The 19450-nt window shown below is 36.7% G+C and overlaps 1 protein-coding gene across 3 annotated transcripts; it reads left to right on the forward strand.

Moving 5' to 3' along the window:
• The first annotated feature begins 43 nt into the window (after nucleotides 1–43).
• On the forward strand, nucleotides 44–15031 carry DBF4 (DBF4 zinc finger). Of its 3 annotated transcripts, none has more exons than XM_027639533.1 (12): nucleotides 44–200; nucleotides 1366–1544; nucleotides 3462–3656; nucleotides 4803–4853; nucleotides 5392–5461; nucleotides 5602–5678; nucleotides 7181–7211; nucleotides 7481–7526; nucleotides 9264–9395; nucleotides 12125–12239; nucleotides 12556–12680; nucleotides 13824–15031. In XM_027639533.1, exons 1-12 carry the CDS (start codon nucleotides 155–157, stop codon nucleotides 14887–14889), a joined length of 2133 nt encoding a protein of 710 aa, XP_027495334.1. In that variant the 5' UTR covers nucleotides 44–154; the 3' UTR covers nucleotides 14890–15031. The 3 variants fall into 3 exon arrangements, with proteins under 3 accessions (XP_027495334.1, XP_027495335.1, XP_027495336.1); XM_027639534.1 differs by having other exon boundaries at nucleotides 7484–7526; XM_027639535.1 differs by having other exon boundaries at nucleotides 1369–1544.
• Nucleotides 15032–19450: the final 4419 nt, after the last annotated feature.

Below are 19450 nucleotides of genomic sequence, written 5' to 3' on the forward strand. Positions count from 1 at the left end.
TCGCTCCGCCCCGGCCCGGCCGTTGGCGGCGGCGGCGGCGGCTCCGGGCCTGGCGGAGGCGGGAAGGGCGGTGAGGGGGCTCCGGGCAGCCCGGGCACTGACCTCGCAGGTGGCGACGGCCGCGGGGCAGGGGAGGATGTGACTCAGCGGGAAGATGAAGCCGAGCGCTGCTGAGGCCGCTGACAGAGCAGCTCGTCCCCGTAAGCGGCGGGGTCTGGGGGCGGCCGGGGGGGTCTCAGGCCTCTCCCAGCGCCAGCAGGGTCCGTTCAGCCGCGGCCAGGGGCCGGGGCGGCCTTCCCGCCTTCGGCTTTATAGTGGTTTGGGGAGTTAAACGGAAAAGCTTGGCCTTGGCGCTGACTCGTTGTCTTTTACAAGATAATCGCGGGGCAGGGAGGCCGTGGGGTGTCTGGGAAATGGCCGGGCCGAGGCCGTGCCAGCCGCCGGGCGGGTCTTTGCTGGTGTCGGGGGCATGCGAGGCTCCCTAGGCCCGCGCTGTGAGAGCGCGGCCGCCTTTGCGGGAGAGGCTCCTCGTTGTTATTGCAGGCCTGCTGAGCCGCTCCGAACTTTTGATCATCCCCGGGAAGTTTAAAATGCCTGCTCCAGTGTTAGTAGTGTTTAATGTGTTAATTTTTGTACTGCCCCGGTCATCTACAGAATTTCGCTTGCACGCCTGCGTATCATCGGTTTTTTCCTTTTATATTCTGGATCACTTACACCAGCTTATGCCTCCCCATTTTCCTGTTTCTCTAGGTGTTTTTGTCTTCTAGGTTCTCCAAAGCTGACTGCTCTTCCTGCCCCACTTAGTGTGTTCATAAACAGAGAACCTTGCAGCACGAGTGCTGGTTCTGCTCCCTCTCCTATCTGAGAGTATTTCAGGGACGGAAAGAATACTTTATAGAGGGACTGTTTTGCATGTTGGCTTTTTGTGTCCAGAAGAGGCCTACTCACTTCCTTTAGCAGCCCTCATTGTCTTGGTAGCAAATACTTGCCAAACTGGTGAGAAAATTGATAGTATTGTATGGCAACTGAAATTAAGAGTTCATTATGGGATAATATTTTAAGGAGAAACTTTTAAGGGCCATATGAGGTGTTATTATTAATGTTTGGGGTTTGACATGTTTAACATAATAGCTGTTTTTTAAAAGTCCTGTTAAAGTCCAGGCTGGATAGGGCTTTAAGCAACTGATCTCATGGAAGGTGTCCCTGTCTATGGTGGGGGATTGAAACTAGATGATCTCTAAGGTCCCTTCCAGCCCAAGCCCCATTATATGATTCTGTGGAAGCTTGCCATGTCCATTGCCATAACTTAGGAGTTTTCCTAAAAAAAAAAAAAAAAATCTGTTTAAATTGCCTTTTTTTTCCCAGCAGATGGAATACAAGCAAAACCAGAAAAGATAAGGTCTTCTCTCAAGAATGTGAAAAAAGATATAGGAAAACCAGAGAAACTTAAATATAAGCCACTAACTGGGAAGGTGTTTTACCTCGATATCCCATCAAATGTGATCTCTGAAAAATTAGGAAAGGACCTCAAAGAGCTGGGAGGGGTAAGTTTATAATAGAGACTTGTATGAATCTAGAAGGAAATCTGCACATGTGGAATGTTTCTTTCATGTTCTTTATGTTATTTGTACTTTATAAATAATGTTTGGTGTTATTTTTACTTTATCTGTCAGGGGATTTTATTTTTCTATGTTTGTCTTAATGTTTAATACAAACAGTGATCTTATCATTAAATTATTCTGTGTTTTTTTGAGAGAAGCTACTTTGCTGATTGTAACAAAAGTGTTTATTATTAAGGTTTGTATTCAGTTGATAATTCACTTGGCTTAAAATTTTATCTGAGTTTATTAAGTTTCATTGTTTGAGGTGTTTTTTTTCTGCTGCTTCTGACTATATTGACATTTTTACATGTTACAACTAATGTTATTCAGCTGAACTTGAAAGAAATTAAAGGAAGAGTTTTGCATATGCTTACTGTAAGTCAGTAACTTCACTAAGTACTTTTTGCACAGGGTATGTTAATGAGTATTTTTGAATACTCTTACTTAAATAATAAATTTTATAAGCATCTTACTAATTTTTTTTCCTAATTTTCTCTTCTGTATGGAAGAAACTTTGATACAAGCAAGTACAGGATATGTACAGTAACACAAGCAGTGCAGTTGCTTGGTTCACTTTAAAGTTGAATATTTGACTTGATGTAGAGAAAACTTGGCCGTTAGAGAATTCAACACCCTTTAAGCACAGAGGCAGAAGAGATCTGCTTAAATTGCTAGCTATTTTGAATGCTGCTTTAGCAATACTTCTTTGACCTCAGAGGAACACTGAGCAGCTTTATGAAATTGATGCTTGTAAATCAGGGTGCTGTCTGAAATCACAGGAGCGGTAAGGAATAGCAATAACACGGTTTCAAATTAAATGCATCATTTTACATTTACGTCAAATAAGTGCACCCTGTCTTTCGTCTTTCTGAAAGAGAATTTTAGGAGTTCATATGTGAAAGGTAAGGTTACAAATCACAGACTGGAAAGGAAATTTTTCTGGCTTATTCTGAGGAGTAAATGCCTCAGTCTGAGGTGCTCTAACACCCTCAAGATCAGTTACCACGTTTTGTTGTTACTTGTGTGGAGTGCACTCAAAAGTGCCTCTCAGTATCTTGTTTCTGTAAAAGGTGCCTAGAGCAGCATTGAAAGGCACAGTTTGAAGCTTGCTGCCTGTGTGATTTGTGCTTTCCAAGCTGATGACTTGAAGAGAGGAAAATACATTAAGCTACATAAGCTGACAAGAAATAACAAGGCAAATAGCTGATAATCACACAGTAGTTAGCAATGAAAGACTGAAGAAGGAAAATGGAAGAGAACAAGCATAGGGTAACTGCATATTTATGTTGCTGAGTATGAGAATATGAATCTACTAAAGACTTTACGTTTCTGAGAAGTGTCATGAATATTATAGGTGTGAAACATGGTAACTCTCCTGAAATTTTAATTTTTCTGCTGGTTCTGAACTCAGTAAATTTATAGCTTCTTGCAGATTAAAATACCTTTGCATGCACGTGCCTTTAAGTTTAACTGAACACTTCTGTGTAATTTCTGTTACATAAAATTATGTAGACAGTGGTTTTCCTTGAATTATTCTGTTATTCCTCAATGCAGTGTTTGAATTTTTCTATTTGGAAAGTATTACAACTAGATAGTCCAAAAATGATAGTAACTAAAACATCGCAAGGCTCTTTTGATTAAGATTACAAAATTAAGAAACTGAACTTGTGAATTTGTGACCGGTAAGACGCTAGTGCAACTCAGTTTTTACATTTAGAAAATATCTTCTTGTTAATTCAGTGTTTTTGTACTTAGTTATTCTAGAAGTTTTATCACTTTTCTTTTAAGTATGCAATGTAAAATTTGAGGTACTGATCTTATGTCCTGAAATGGTTACTTGTTTTATATCTCTATATTTAGAGGGTGGAGAGTTTCCTTAGTAAGGATATCAACTATCTGGTGACTAATAAAAAGGAGGCAAAATTTGCACGAACTCTTGGCCAGATTTCTCCTGTTCCTAGCCCAGAATCTGCATGTATTGGAGGAAATGGTTCACCTCATCCTAGCAACCGAAAAGATCAACGTGATGGAAGTTCATTTAAGTTGGTAGATACAGTAAGTTTCTTAGCAATAATATTGCAAATTGGGTACAACCCATGGGATATGGTCTTAGAATTTTCCTTCTCTTTAGTTTCCTAAAGATGGCAGCAGTTCTTTCAAATATACTTTTCAAGTTATTCAGGCTAACTTGTTAAATTTAACTAACTCAAACTAATTCAGCAGTTTCAGAAACTAATTTTAAAAAGGAACCTTTTTATGCAAATAAGCAGAGTATACTAAAGTCCATTCTAAGGTAGTATGTCTGACTTACAGTATTGACATTATTATGTTTGACAGCTGGATCAATGTGGATAGACATGTGATGGCATCCAGTGATTCCTCTCTCTTTAGAAACACAGCCTAATAAAGTCTGACTGATGTGTTGTTAATGCAGATATCAACAGAAACACTCCTTGATAGTAGTTCAAAGAAATAATTAAAATTGAACATTATGACTACTAAGCTTTTTTGAGCTCTTTCTTAGAGGATCATGTTAATTGCATGTAAATTGTTAACTTAATATCTGAATTTATGCAGGTTTATGTGACATTTCTTACATGGGCAAGTCTTGTGTCCTTTCAAAATACAGTTGGAAGTAATTAGCTGTACTATGTATGTGGTACATACTAAGAAACATGACTGTGAGTCAGTCTGGAGGCTAATCTTTGCATTGCATAGGTGAGATTGCCTTATTTTGTAAATAACCTGGATAGGCAAAGGCAGCTCATTAGGAATAAGCGGCATAAAGTACAAAAGGAGGAGCGCTGGTGATAGAAAACAAGGTGATGAGACAGAGGCTATGATTATATTTATGACTTAATTTGCACAAGCCCCAGCTGATGAAACCTCATCATCACACCATTTGGTGTGTGTCACTGGCTGCTTATTCCCAGCATCTGTGTTGTTCCAGCACTAACACTGCTTCAGCCATGCAGTGTTCTGCTTTGGCTGAAAATGATTACTAGTTGGGTTTTTTAGTTGTTTAGTGTTTTGGGGTTTTTTTCTCTTAGACTGTATCAACTAACCCTGTGAGGAAGATGCACGTTACTGAAAAGTTAGCAGTACAGTGAACAAAAGGAGACTCTCATAACTAACATGTATTTGTTAACAGCAATGTAAATTGTCTCAACTAGCTACAAATGTGTTTGTGTTTTAATGTAGGTGCGTATGAGCAGAGGAAAATCCTTGGTTGAAAAAGCAATCAAAGAACAGGTACACGAAGTAATCAATGAATTCGTGCTTCAGAAACTTTGGTTTTGCTTTTTTAGAAAACAAACCATAGTAAGAGTGGTCATAGAGAGAAGTCAGTCTTCGAATGCTCAGGCAGAAGTTGAGGGATTGTCCTAAATAATGTCAAATCATGCTTTCTGGATGCTTCCTGAAGAATTAAAAGTCTGTGGAGTCTTATGACGAGTGTTAAAATTTGTCAAGATTACTAGTATAACTAGCATTTGAGAGGTGCTCGTGAAGTTAAGGAAAATGTATCAATTCACTGTGTTCAAATCTTACTATAAAATGTGACAATAGAGAACAGTTTTGGCTTTCTAAAAGTAAATATATTCTTTTGATGGTAAATTGCTGTAACAGAGATGGCAAAGTCAGTTGAGAAGAGCAGTAGTCTTTTGGCAAGAAGCAAAGCATCTGCATTTTAGTCTCAGCTTTCATGTTACATGTTGCAATATATTTGTAATTATTTTAAATAATCTACTATTTATTGCTTTAGATTATTAATATAATTTATTGTTTGCAGGATTTAATCCCCTCTGGTAGTATACTGTCCAATGCTTTGAGTTGGGGAGTGAAGATACTTCATATTGATGGTAAATATTTTTGTTAGATGAAGCCTGACTTGAATTTATAACATTCATATAATTATTCTTTTGTTGAATCCAAAATATTAAAAATTGCAATTACATCAGACATACAAAGACCTGAGTATAATTCTCCTTCTTTTTACCAGATGTTAAGAATTGTATTGAACAAAAGAAAAGGGAACTCTACCTAATCAAAAGAGCAGACAATTCTTTTAAAGATGTGGTAAGTGTCTCTTTACTATTTGTGAAAATGCCATTTGTTTCATTACCTGAGAACTGGTGTTTCATTAACTGAGAAAACACCAAAATACTAAATACTGCTTGCTATGAAGCTTGCATATTTTATTTTAATGAAGTCTTGCTCATGTTCAGTTTTTCACAGACCAGTATGTTTCTGAATTGATTTAAAAATCATCTTTGAAAAATATGAAGTATTAGCTATATATTTCAAAATTGTTAAACATGACTTCCATAGTAGCATTGATTCCATAATGTGTAGTCCTTTGCTCTTGCAAAGGATATCTAAGAATCAGAAGTGCTGAGCTGTCTGAAGTTTCCATTCTACATGCCTCAAAAGTAATAAATAATAAAAAAAATTATTGATGTAAATAGCCATTAAGTTGCCTTTTATAACTTTCCCTGTGGCACAGTGATTAGAAACCCTTTACTTTTAATGAGCTATTCTAAAAATCATAGTATGTTTCCTGGAGAAGCTGTTGCTACAAGGAATCTGCAGCTTTTGCTTTGTAAAGAACTAGCAGAAAGCATCCTCAAGCTATTCTGCCAATAAAGTGCATTTTGCATGTGAATGTCCTGATTTCTCAGGTTTTTAGTGTATGGTATAATGAACCATTAAAACTTGGAGTTGCTCTGTAATTTAAATTAAACACCTGAAGTTGTCCAAATGTCTATTCCATGCATGGGGCTCTGATAAGGAAATGGAATGAAACTACCTAGTGAGTGTTATGTTCTTTTGGAATGCAATATTGGCTAATTATTGAGGCCACATAAAATCCTCTGCCAAATCATCAGTGTGTACACGGATAGCAGGATGGGATTTATTTACAAGTAATATAAAATGAGTTTGTACCTTTACTAGAATCAATTACAACTAGCAGTTGATGCTTGAATATAGAATTTACTTTTTTCCTAAAGACAAAATATTCTGTTTAATTTTATTCTTCGTTGCTAAAAACAAAGACTCAACGTGTGTAAATCTATTCAAATGAAAATAATTGTTTTAATTGGAGAATGTTGCTATATGCAGGTTTTGGTGGCATTTTACAGCTTACATTTGCAGCTTGCAATTAATTAGGATTTATAAAGTGTTGTAAAAATGTTGTCTCTCTTTAAGAATCAACTTGCAACCGTGGCAAGGTATTTTCAGGGAGGAAAGAATTAATGTATAAATTTACCTTTCTAGGCTTCTTCGTTTAGTTTTGGTTTTAGGAAAAATAAATTGAAGCATCTGTAGGAGAATACTGGTTTTGTTGGGGTTTGGGGAGTTTTTTTCGGTGTAGAAATAAATATTTCTTTTGGAAACATGTTACCATATTTCTGAATTACTAATAAGCTTAGTTTCCTGCAGAATGCATCATGACTGTGTATGAAGTCATGATTAACACAGGGAGACCCTCATAACTTAAATTACCTACAGCTAGATCTTTAAGTGAAGTGCAGAATAATACTCACAGGGATTTTATACCCTCTCTCTTTTTTCAATAGGGAAAACATGTTACTGCTCAAAAGTCAAAAAGTAAGTATTTCAATAATTGTCGGAGTTTCTTGTTTGCCTTGTTTTCTGAATGCTTAAAAATGTACTGCAGTTCTCACGTGGTTGTGTCGTGCTATATTCCAATTTATAAGTCTAAGAAAAGTATGTAGAAAAACTTCGTGAAAATCAAGAGTGTCAAAACGTGTACATAATGAATTCTAAAATACAGTCTGCTAATTTATTCAGCTACTGCAGTAACTTGCTGAATGAATAAAAGTATTTCTCTTGATTTCGTTTTCTCTCCCCTTGAGCAGGTAGACTGAAAAATCCGTTTATCAGGGTGGAAGATACAAGTCGGTAAGTGTTCTCTTCATACATTCAATAATGTGGTTCTCAAACTGAGTAATTCAGAATTGCTTGATCAAGTGTGTCCTTATATCTCAATTTCCTTCAACTTTCTGACTTTAGATGCCAGGTATACTGTCCTCTTATAACAAAATACAAATGGGTTCAGCTACCAAATGAGATTGAGCAGTAGTAGAATGGTAGGGAATATTTGCAATAGGTAATGGAAGTGGAAAGTTAATAGGTAGCTCCAGTTTTTTTTATCATGAGGGTGGGTTCTTTGGGTTACTTTCTGCCAAAAGCCATATGAATGAATGAAAGGGAAACCTGGAAGCTTTGAACCTTTACATCTTAGATTTAAATCCTGTAGCCCAAAAGGCAAATAAAACTTAGTATACTGAATTCCAGTCCTATAGTCCCAACTCAATAACATTCATCTCCTGCTGAGACCCTTTGGATGAAAAGAAAGGGAAGTTGTTACAGTTAAAATCAGTCCTTAAAGTTAGGTTTAACTTCTTGTTCAATCATTTTTTAAAAGTAAAAATCCCAAGCTATTAATCTGATTTCATTATCCACAGTAACATGAAATCTGATACTTTCAGCCTTGAAAATTTTCACTTCTTTCTGGTCTCAATCAAACCTGGCTGTGTAAGAAAATGCCAGTTTGCCAGAAGTTGACAGAACAATGAATTGTGAAGAAGGTGCAGTTCTGCACAGCAATTTTTTCAACCTTGAGTTCCTAACTAACTTCTGCTTTATGATGCTGTTTAGGAGTGCCAAATTCTTTGACCTGATGTCTTTGACACTTCCCTGAATTTAAAAAAAAAAGAGATCTAAACCTGGTTATACACTGAGTTGGTGTAATAGGTATAAGGGACATGAGGATAGTGGAATGAATTGGACCAAAACAGTTTTAAGTACAAGAAATTGGTATATAAATATATGTGAATTTAACTTCAGAATGTAAAGAGTACTAAACACCTGAAGCACTTTTAAATATTTATATGACATGTTTTTAAATGTTTATGCAACATAAGTAACAGTTCAGAAGCAGAACAAGATGCTTAGCTATCCCTGTTATGTTTTCCAGACTTGCTCTTTAGTTTTGCCTGGGTAGCCTATGATAGTAATGTGGGGAAAAAAAAATCAGACTGAACTCTGGCATCAGCATTTCAGTTGCATGATTCAGTATGTGAATTTCAGCATGCCCTATTTGAAACATTCTTAATATAGTTAGAGCACTGCTGTGGTAGCTAGTTCTGATATCTCTCCAAGTACAATAGTGTGCAGGAAAACTATCTTTCTGAAAAATGAAAAGGTCAGTTTTTATATTTTGAATGGTGAATTGATCAATTTTTTTTTTTTTTTAAGAAGGAAATGTTAAAATGAAACTAAGTAAAAATTAATGCACTGGATGTTAGGAACTGCTGTAGCTACTTCTCAGGAGCACAAATGCACTGTTGTCCAAATTGGTTTTAGGTTTATTGGCTACCCAACTCACACCAATTAATAGGCACAAAAGTCCTGTACCAGGGAATGTGTAAGACAGCTGTGGAAACTGAAAGAAAGTAGCAAGTTTATAGGAACGGATGAATTACTTATTTTAGGATATTGATCTGCTTAGCATTCTGTGTGTGTCATATGTAAAAGGAAAACACTTTTTGAGGATTTTTGACCTGATGTAATTTGTGCTATGAACATCTTTTTCCATTTCTGATGGTTCTGATGCACTTGGTTTGTCTAATGCAGCCAGTACCGACCGTTTTATCTGCAACTACCCAGTTTTCCGTTTCTGAACTACTGTGTTCCAAAGCCATATAGTCCATTTGAAGTGGATAAGAAGTATCCTTCTGGTCAAAAGCAAACTCACTCTAAGCAAAGGTTTGTTGAAAACTTGTTATTGAGGTGTGGGTAGAGGAGAGGGCTGTTCTCTAAATTATTTCGTAAGTAATTGTGTTCTAAAATATTTGCTCATCTAATTTTGTGTTCCATTTAATACTACTAACCATGTCTCAACTGATGTATTTACTACACTGTTGGTGTCTGTCTATCTACTCTTTATCCTGTCTTTAGTCCTTTTTTTGGGCATACAGATGCATACATCCAAAACTGTGACCTTCTCTTTTCACTGTGGGTCAACATAAGATATTTTTTTCCTTTCTGCCACTGGTTTCTTCTTTGTCCTCATCTTGGATGCCATTCAGTAAGTATTTCAGAGGAAGTGGATTTCTTAAGACTTTTGTGTTTGTCCATGTAGTGCTAAAGTAGGCAGTTAAATTTTTTTAAAGCAGTGATGTTCAATCATAATGCATAATCATTGTTGATGAAGAGTGCATATTATTGATAATTTATAGGAATTAGACTGCTGATACTACTTCAGCTCTTTAGAGGTTAAAAGTGGATGCTAGCTGCCCAGTAGAACTGCAGTTGGTCTTAAAGCAAGTGTTTATATGATACATTTTGGCGTTCAGGCTCTACTTGAGCACTACAGATGCAGTTAAAACTTCTGGCAAATAAGTTTTATGATTTGAAACTATTTAAGTGTCTTAATTACTTGGTTTTTTGTGTATCAAACTATTGTTTTGAGTTTCTTCTACCTACCACATTTCGTTGAATTCTAAAATTGATTCATGTGAGAGACTAAAGATATTTAGGTGAAAGGTAGCTTTGCTATATGTGGAACTTTCTGTATTTAGTAACTTTCTGCTTTTCTGTCCTTGGGGCTGAAGACTTACGTGTGATACATGTTTTTTCTTTATAAAATGGCTTCTCCACAGTTTCTGTCCAGTCTTCACCATTATTATAGCCTTAGAGGTTTTCAGCTTATGTTGGCATGGTGTTGGTTTTCTGTTTTTGGGTTTTTTTTAATTACAATGAATTTAGCAGTATGAAAAAGCAAAAAACATATATTGCAAGGGTTACTGCTGTATTAATAAGGCAGTTTCTGACTGTGTCTCTTCCAAAGGGATTAGAAAGGCCCATTCTTTTCAAAGCATTAAAAAACCCCAAAAAGACAGTTTCTCCTTATATGAATTAAGGAATATGATGTATTAAAAATGTCAGGAGTTATATTTGAATGAATATTCCTAATTAATCTTTCAAGTGAATCATAGAATCATAGAATCATAGAATAGATTGGGTTGGAAAAGACCTCCAAGATCATCAAGTCCAACCCCTGATCCAACTCCAATTACTATATCATGGCACTAAGGGCCACGTCCAATCTCTTTTTAAAAACCTCCAGGGATGGTGAATCCACCACCTCTCTGGGTAGGCTGTTCCAACGCCTGATAACCCTCTCTGTAAAGAATTTCTTCCTAAGTGGGCACAACCAAAGAGATATTTAGGTGGGAGATTGTTTCAGCAGGTAGATGTGAGGAATGCCAGCTTTAGGAGACAGCAAGGGGAATGCTTGCTTGTTTCATCTGGGAGGAAAGCTTGTTGAAGCAAAATGATCAGTTCTGCTTCTGCATTGGGCGAGACCTGCAGATATTATTCAGTCTTTAGATGATGCATTCTGTTGCTTATGTCCTGCTTTGCTGGTTCTCTGTGATTTTTACTGTTTTCAAGAGGGAAGAAGTTGGGTGGAGCCTGTCCTGGGGAACCCAAGAAGTGCTGGGGCAGGTGTTAGACCAGTTTAGACTGGTGGATTGAACGCAGTTGTTGAAAGCAGTGTACCCTTAATGTGCAGAGCAGCACATTGCTATGCTTTATAAGCTAGAGATTGTTCAAGACAGGTTTTTTTGATGTAAACTCCTGAGCTTACAGCTGTGCAGATACTTGGTAAAGTCTGTCAGAATGATTTTTGGCTAGGCAGGGAGATGGCACCATTCCTTTAAAGTAAAAGGGAAGTAGAGATTGATGACTTTGCTATACTGCTGGTATATCAACCTTAGGTGGGTTAATAGTGAAATGCAGCAAACAGTAACTCTCCCCAGATGAGGACTCTGAAGGTCATGGAGCAGTTATTGAAAACCTCTTCATGTTTTAATCTCCAGGAAAAACTTGAGGTTCCTTTTCTCACATTCCTACTTAGCCTTTACCTAGAAAAACAGGACAAAATGGCATTTGATCAGTATATTCAAAATCTATCTATAACCAACAAATATGACTGTTACTGTTATCAAGGGATAAGAGGTCATCTGTTAGGCCAGGTGATTTTGCTGTGTGTTTTCTAGGCATCAAAAATACTGACACTGGATGTTAAAAGGCTTTTTCCTTTTTTTTTTCCCTAGTTTTGCTTTTATCAGCTATGCACAGAGATTTCAATATGTTCTTTGATTTTTTCAAGGAGTTTTTTTATTTGTTTAACAATTTTCCATTGTTTATTCTGAGTCAGTGATCATAGTACCTACGTACAAACCTGTATGTTTTATGCTTACGTACAGTTCCACTGGGTCTGCCTGTCTTGCTGGTTTTGTGGTTTGTTTGTTTTTAAATTTATACATAATTTTTCCTAAGTGTTGACTAACATAATGTAAATAGCTTAAGGGGAAATAAAGGTTTGTTTTGGTTTGGGGTTTTTTTAAGTGAATAAGAATGAGCATATTGTGAGAGGAAAGTTGAGAGGTCAGTTCCATATTTGAGACTTATTAATATTCTCTTAACAGAAACAAAATAAATAGTGACAAGGACTGTGGAATGCCTGCTCAGCTTCCTCAGAAGGACAAAAAAAAGAGAGGATATTGTGAATGTTGTGGGAAGAAATACGAAGATCTGCAAACAGTATGTGAAATGTCAAGTATATCCTTTGATAGTCATATCTCTAAAGTGTGGTATCGACAGAAGTGTCTATTTTTTATTTTAAAATATTTTTCTAATATATCTCCTAAAAAGCAGCCTGTAGGTATTTTTTTCCCTTGTAGGTTTTAATTCTTGTTTGCTGCTTCTGTGTATGATAGCTGAAGGCACTAGTAGTTCATGTCTTGGAGATACTGGTAATAAATTAATGAGATTTACTTGCTGCTCCATATCATGTTGATGACTTGTATATTCATATCTGTAGTATTAGATTTGTTTCATGTTTTTTCTTTAATTGCAGCATCTTGAAAGTGAACGGCACCAAAATTTTGCACAAAGTATACAATATAAAGTTGTTGATGATATAATCTCAAAGTTAGTTTATGAGTTTGTTGCATACAAAGATGATACAACAAAAATAAGAAGGTGAGTTATACATTTGAACTTTAAAGAGTCTGTGAGTCGACATTGAACATAAAGATACTTAATTCTGAAGTTCTGGACCTGAATAGAACAGAGTAAATTCATGTTTTTCAGTCTGAAATAAGTCACAGAAATTTGCAATGCAGTTGTACCTGACAAATCAGTTCTGTAATGCAGAAATTAGGGAAAAAAAGAAAAGTGGAAATGGCATCACAGAAAGATGAGACTGAAAGGAATTGCCAGAAGTAGTCCTACCTATCTTTCAGCTTATGTAAAGCAAAATCTATTGTACTTAAATATTGCTGACAGAAAGACAGTGATATCTGGACATCTTGCTCTGAATGCTTTCTGTCATTCTTAGTAATCTAAGAACAGCAAATGTTATCCTCCTCAGTCAGTCTGATCCCCTTACATGTGGAAAAACTTCCTATCTATATTCTATGCCTCCTAACTTCTTTGCTGAACAAAGCAAGCAAATTGTCCTTTGTAGCTCAAGAGCTTGAATGGGCGAGAAAGGCTTGTTTCTTACCTTGGACTGTAGGTATCAGTGTCTTTGTTACAGTAATACAGTTCAAGGTTGCTCTGATTTTTCGCAAATGAGTTAGGAGATAAGACATAACATTCTCATTTATTTATTTAAAAATGCCAAGTATTGAAGAAATAAAGATATTCTTAGTGAAATCAAGGGAAATGCAAATAGAGTCAAACAACTGATAGCCTAATGAAGGCAAGCGTTTACTTCTTTTGTGATTTCAAAATACTCAAAGTGGTTAGACTTGAAATCCTTTCAAGAAAATCAAGTGATAGTTTTATGTGTATGTATCATAGAATATTTGTGAGTATTTATAGTAATTGCATTATATTAATTAACTTCTGTTCTTAGTGTCTCTGTGAATTGAGGTTTACTGAAATACTAGACTTTTGTGTATTTTTAAAACAATTTTATGTGCTGTAGGAATCAGTAAGAAAACATCAAATTCAAAAATAAGGCACTCTGTTTCTGTGTTGCTACCCTAAATACATCTTTCTCTCAAAAGTAAAAACTGCTTTGTCAGTTCAGCTGCTTTTGTAGAATCAGTTGCATATGGAGTTGTGATACATGGGGTTTTCTATGTTAGTTAATATATTTAAACAATTTCGTTGTAGGGTAAAATGTAGCACGGGATGTTTTTCTCCTATTATTGGAAAGATAACTAGACCAGATGAGCTACAGGAACGATTGAAAAAGCAACGCATTTCTTTGAAAACTTACTCCTGGAAGGATACGGCAATGCAGGTGCTCAAGCTGGATTGCCAGCCTGCAGAAGTACAACCAAACTCTGTGCCCACACCTCCCCCTATTTCTGCATCTGGCTGTTCACTTCTTTATTGTCACCCATCACAACCTTCAGAACTAAAAAGTAAGTTTAGAATTAATGATGAAAATATTAAAACTGGTTGCTCCTATGCTGCAAACTTGAGAGGGTCTGTTGAATCATCAAATACCATACAACCGCCCCTTCAGAAAGACAACAAAGCATACACAGAGAACTTGTCTCGAGCTTACGAGCCATTCAGCAAGGAAATACTGGAACCAGAGGCAAATAAGAAGAATTTACAGTGTTTTCAGGAAGGCACGTGTACTTTAGGTTCTCATACTCAAGTTAGAGATTTCAGTGAAAAAGACAAAAACCTAACACAGCCAAAACGAAAATTAAATAATGCAGTGGTTCTACCAGCAAAGCATTTGAAAAAAACAGATGCCAATCCTACGTTTGTTAAGAAATGTCATGATTTATGTGATAATCATCAACAAATACAGCACAATGTCCTTCTGGAGGCTGAGGTATCTGATACTGCTATGAATAAAGAACTTAATGCGTTGGCTGCCAGCGCTGCCTGCAGTTCACCAACTGGAAAGCTGCACAGAAAAGTGAAACCTAACTTGGGAAGGAATAAAAGAGAAACCCGGAAACAGAGCATGGAGTTAAGTGTAAAGTATACAGATGGACTGTCTGTTCCTGAGGAGAAGAGAAGCACTTGTAGCTCACCACTGCAGCCCCTGTTGGAATTATTTCAGACAAGTGAAAGAAACTCAGAATTTGTAGGTTTTTCAGATTATGCTGAGAGCAAAGGTTCAACAAGCATAAATGATACATGTGGAGGGCATAACACAAAGGCTACGTGGGCATTATTTTCCTCTTCATCCTCATCTCTGTTTCTTGGATTTTAATGCTGCTTTATTTAATGAATTTTAAATCAACTTGCAAATCTAAGATTCTATTCAGGAAGACTTTAATTGCTGTAGTATATGTACAGATTATTTGGTTTTCAAGTTTTTTAATGCAAAAAGTTCTGTATATGTAAATACGAAAAATAAAACTTAAGTTTGGTTTTGGTCTTGTGGTTTTTTGGGTTTTTTTTAAAGGTACAGCTTTGTCGTGGCTGGTAAAGGGCTCTGAGCCCAGATTTCGGTTAAATGAATTGCTAGACAAAACCAGTAAGCATGATGCAACTGCATTTGGAGAGAGAATTTTATAAAATCACTGATTATGATACATTCCAAGTAACCACATTATAAATAACTGGATTGTAAATAAGGTAGCATTGTAAATAAGATAGTGTATTACTCATGGACTGCTGATGTTTTGTGGGCATTTGGTTGCTTCCCTTTCTATTTCTTCTGCTGCCGCTTTAATAGAGAACACAGTAACAAAGATGTATTACATTCTTTGACTATTCTGACATAATTGATTTTTAAACTAAAACTAGCTGTATTGTGTATTTCAGCTAATAGGAAAGCAGGTATTTATTTTTCCATGGGGAAAAACAGGCAAACAAAAACCCACCAGGGCATCACCAATGGCCACAACAAAACAGTCAGCAGGTTTCTGATTGACTTGAATCATTTGTTTGATTTTTCTTTCAGAGCAGCCAACCTGTCAGACTAGCTTACTCAGAGGCAGAGAGAAAGACACAAGCAAGAGTTGGGAAGACTTTATTTAATGCTTCAGATCTTTACCAGAGCTGATCTCTTTCAGAATTTTCATATCTGTAAATCATTGGAGGGCATGAGTATGAAATTACAGGATGTAATTGCAAAGCTTTATTAATAAATGTAAGTGCCTTAAGGTCATATAAGAGATCTAAACCAGCAGAAATTACTTTCATTAATTTTTGCATAAATTACTTGTTTGCATTTTCATCTCTTGCCTGTTTAATGTTCTCAAGCTTCGTGCTCTTATGGTTAAAGTGTTTTATATATTGTGTACTGTCCTTTATGGGTGATTTTCTATGAGGGGTAGATAAAGCTTCTTGGAGTGCAGGAATGGATGAGGAAAATGACATAAAATTACTTTCCTGTAGAGAGCATATGAATTGGAAACCTAATGATGTAAGCAGCAGCTTGGGGAGTTGTTGTCACCTTAAATGTGACATTCCTTATTCCACTGTTCATGTAATTACATGTACAGTCTGGTAAGAGCTGCTTTTGGTCTCTCCATCTTACTGGTCACTCCTGGCTTGATTTATAGTTAATTCTGATCTGGATTCACATCAAGAAAATATAGAAGGCCATCAGAAAATTAAGCAAAATTTAGTATTTTAAAAAGGAGTTGATCTTGAATGTGTCTTTTTTTTTTTTTTTACCAGTAAATTACCAGTATATGGTGTTCTTGGAATGGGACTTTAAATAGAACATTGAAGAAATTACTTTGTTCTTCATTTTGATTGACACTTCAATCTTAGAAGGATTGCTCTGATTCAATGAATGCAACATATTTTAGGAACAAGTCTTTTAGTGAGATCATGTCTTTGTTTGGGATTTTGGGAGGGTTTTGTGGGGGTTTTAGTTGTTTTTTGTGGGGTGGGAATTTTTTCTAGCTTTTGGTTTAGGCTTAAAGTAAAATGAAGAAAAACCTGCATTTTCCCCCTAACACATTACAACAATCTGTAGGTATCCTTTGCAGACATCTCCTTCCTCCCATCCCTGAGACACACTACTCTTAGTCAGCATGGTGGCCCCCATCCAACTGGATTGTATATGCATGGTTATTTGTATACATAAGGGTTACTGTAATAGTTGAATATCAAGGTTAGAAGAAGTCACTGTTAGTAAATCTACTCATCAGAGAAACAGTGTGTATGTTTTGCGTATGATTAGATGCAATATTAGAACGTTAGCTAAACGGGCACTGCAAAGAGGGGTTACAAACACATTGAAATCTGGCTTTAGAATCTTAAGGGGAAAAATTCAGGGGTTTGTCATTTAAATATGAAGACTACTTTTAATGCAGAACAACGTAGGAGAGTCACTGTTACTGGTTACAAAAAGCACTTTTAGTCATGATGCAGATTTTGTTTACTTGTCTCATTAGTGTGTGTTAAGAGTCTTTTGTATATACTATGTTCAGTCATCACGTCATGCTAAGCCTGCTAGCTATTTCTAAAACAGATTTATTCAGCATATTTAATTATTTTAATGTATTTATTATCTTTTAAGCTTGTTTTAAAAAAACCCAGTTTTTACAAAAACTTAAAAGTATTTGTATTACTCTGTGAAAATATAATTAAATATGGAAGGGTAGTTACTAGAACATCTGTCCGTCTCTCTGACTTCCTCCCAGAGAAAAGAATTGAGTCGTTTCAAAACACAAGGCAGCGATTCAGAGAAATGTGAAACAGTTCAGACAAAGACCACCACAAGCCCCTCTGTGACCACTAAAATAAAGGTTTGCCATTAGAAGTGCAGTTTATCTGTAGGTACATATTTGTGATAATTAGATATGATATAATTACAGTTTGAACTCTTTTTTCATAGGTACACGAATTTCTTCTAATGCACTTCATTTTAGAATTGTCTTGCTTTCTGTGACCAAGAAGCTGGTGTAGGTAATTTTTACATTCTATTCCAAACCAGTTGTTAATATTTTAACTGTTGTTTCCTTTTTTGTTGTGGTTAGAGAAATTTGGAGCTATATTTGCATACTCTCTGCAGCATACATTTATACGCAGTGTGGGATTCAAAATTTTAATGAAGCACCCAAATCTCGACTGATAGAAAATAAGTGAAAGCTTTAACCCTTGTGTAGAACAAACACTACTTAATTTTAAAATCTGATTGGAAAAATACCCCCTAGACTTCTAAATTATAAAAGTACTTTTATTTAAGTGATTATCTTGTGGCCCAGTGATCTTCCTTGTTTCTATTTTATAGGTGTGCTAAGCAGGGGGATGTGAAATATTTTATGATAATCTTTAAAATGTTAAAATAGGAGGTATGTGCATGCACAAACACATGCCACTGCTGAAAGGCTGTGCAGACACTGATTTGGTACTTCAGTGTAAGGGTGGGTTGTGACTGATCTATTCAGAAGATGGGAGAGAGCAAAGTGATTTTCAAGACTTTTAACTTTTTCCTTATGGAAATTGTAGCTAGAAAGTGCAAAGTTGGGATGGTAGTAACAACATCAAAAGAAATACAGGTGTTGAAAGCTGCTTTTAGAAATAAAGCCTTAGAAGAAGTTGTGTGTTACTTTGATTACCCCTACACCATAGCTCTGGGTTTTTGCAGTGGATGCCCAATCACTGCATATGACTTTGCTCTGCAGCAGGTGTTTGGAACAGAAATGTTGTGTCTCCTCAGGCAATTTATAATGTGGCTGAGAGGAAAGGCATTCCCAAGTGCTGGGAATGTATGTGTGTACATGTGTGTGGTTGTACATACAGGTAGTCCTGTAGATATATGGTGATAGTTGGGACCACTCAACATGTGAGGAAGTTCTGCAGTAATTTCTGAGTTTCACACACTTGGGTAAATCCTGTGCTCATCAGCAGGATCTCTGAGCAGTAATCTCTCACCTGACATCCAGCTACAGAACACTTGACACAAAGCAATAGGTAGGTGACTGAAAAGCCAGCTTTCCCCTTTGAAGTTGCAGGGCAGGTGTTTATAACCTGAGGAGCACCATGCATCTTATCTGTCCTGTCCTTCAGTGAGGTGATTGAATGCATGTTCTGCCTCAAGCTTGCAACAGAGGAACATGCTTCAGTTATCTTTTCATGCTATCATTGGTCTGTGTCACCTTCTGGCCTATATGAGTGCACAATGTTTGACTCATTAGGTGCACCTGTGGGAGTGTGTGCATCTTCATCCTGCACTCTGGAGAGCCTGAGCTCTGAAGCACTCAGGTAGTGTACCTGGTGATGGTGTCTGTGAAGCTCTGGTGGTAGTCTCTGAGTGCAGGAATGATGAAAAAATGGAGGCTACTCTAACTGATATAGTTACAGTGGGGTATGTGGACACAGGATAAAAATATGAATCCCTCTGTGTTCCCCTGCTGGAGAGTCTTTGTGAGCTGTGTAGTCCATGTGGCCTCTGGGCCATTGGCTGATAAGCACCAGGGGCTGATAGAGGCTGCCCATGCTGGGCTTTCTGATCACGTTGATAGTTGATACCACTGTAGCATCAAAACACCTTGGTCTTAAACTCAAAGGTGGAAGTCACTTTCTGGCCCTAGTTTCATTCTGTAGATGTTCAGTATCTGAGATCTTTAGGACATGCTATATAAAGAATTATGGGAAATTCCTGAAATAGCAGTATAAAATAAAACTACAATCCAATGTGAACAAGCATTCATATTCTTCTTGGGTGACTAGTTTGGATGTTATTTGCATCACAACAGGAAATGGACTCCCCTTTATCCCTCTCATTTTTTCTTTTATGTCTCATCTCATGAAAATACTCTTAATGGAAAATAAGCTATTTTCTTTTGAGTGCTTACTGCCACTCAAAT

Source organism: Corapipo altera, unplaced genomic scaffold (assembly GCF_003945725.1).
Source record: "Corapipo altera isolate COAL_440 unplaced genomic scaffold, ASM394572v1 44, whole genome shotgun sequence".
Taxonomy (NCBI): Eukaryota; Metazoa; Chordata; class Aves; order Passeriformes; family Pipridae; genus Corapipo; species Corapipo altera.

Excerpts from the sequence above, each read along its gene's own strand:
- DBF4 (XM_027639533.1), top strand. The coding sequence starts at position 155 with ATGAAGCCGAGCGCTGCTGAGGCCGCTGACAGAGCAGCTCGTCCCC. Across the intron at positions 201-1,365 it reads TGACAGAGCAGCTCGTCCCC|CAGATGGAATACAAGCAAAA; the intron begins GTAAGCGGCGGG and ends TTTTTTTCCCAG. Across the intron at positions 9,396-12,124 it reads CAAACTCACTCTAAGCAAAG|AAACAAAATAAATAGTGACA; the intron begins GTTTGTTGAAAA and ends TTCTCTTAACAG.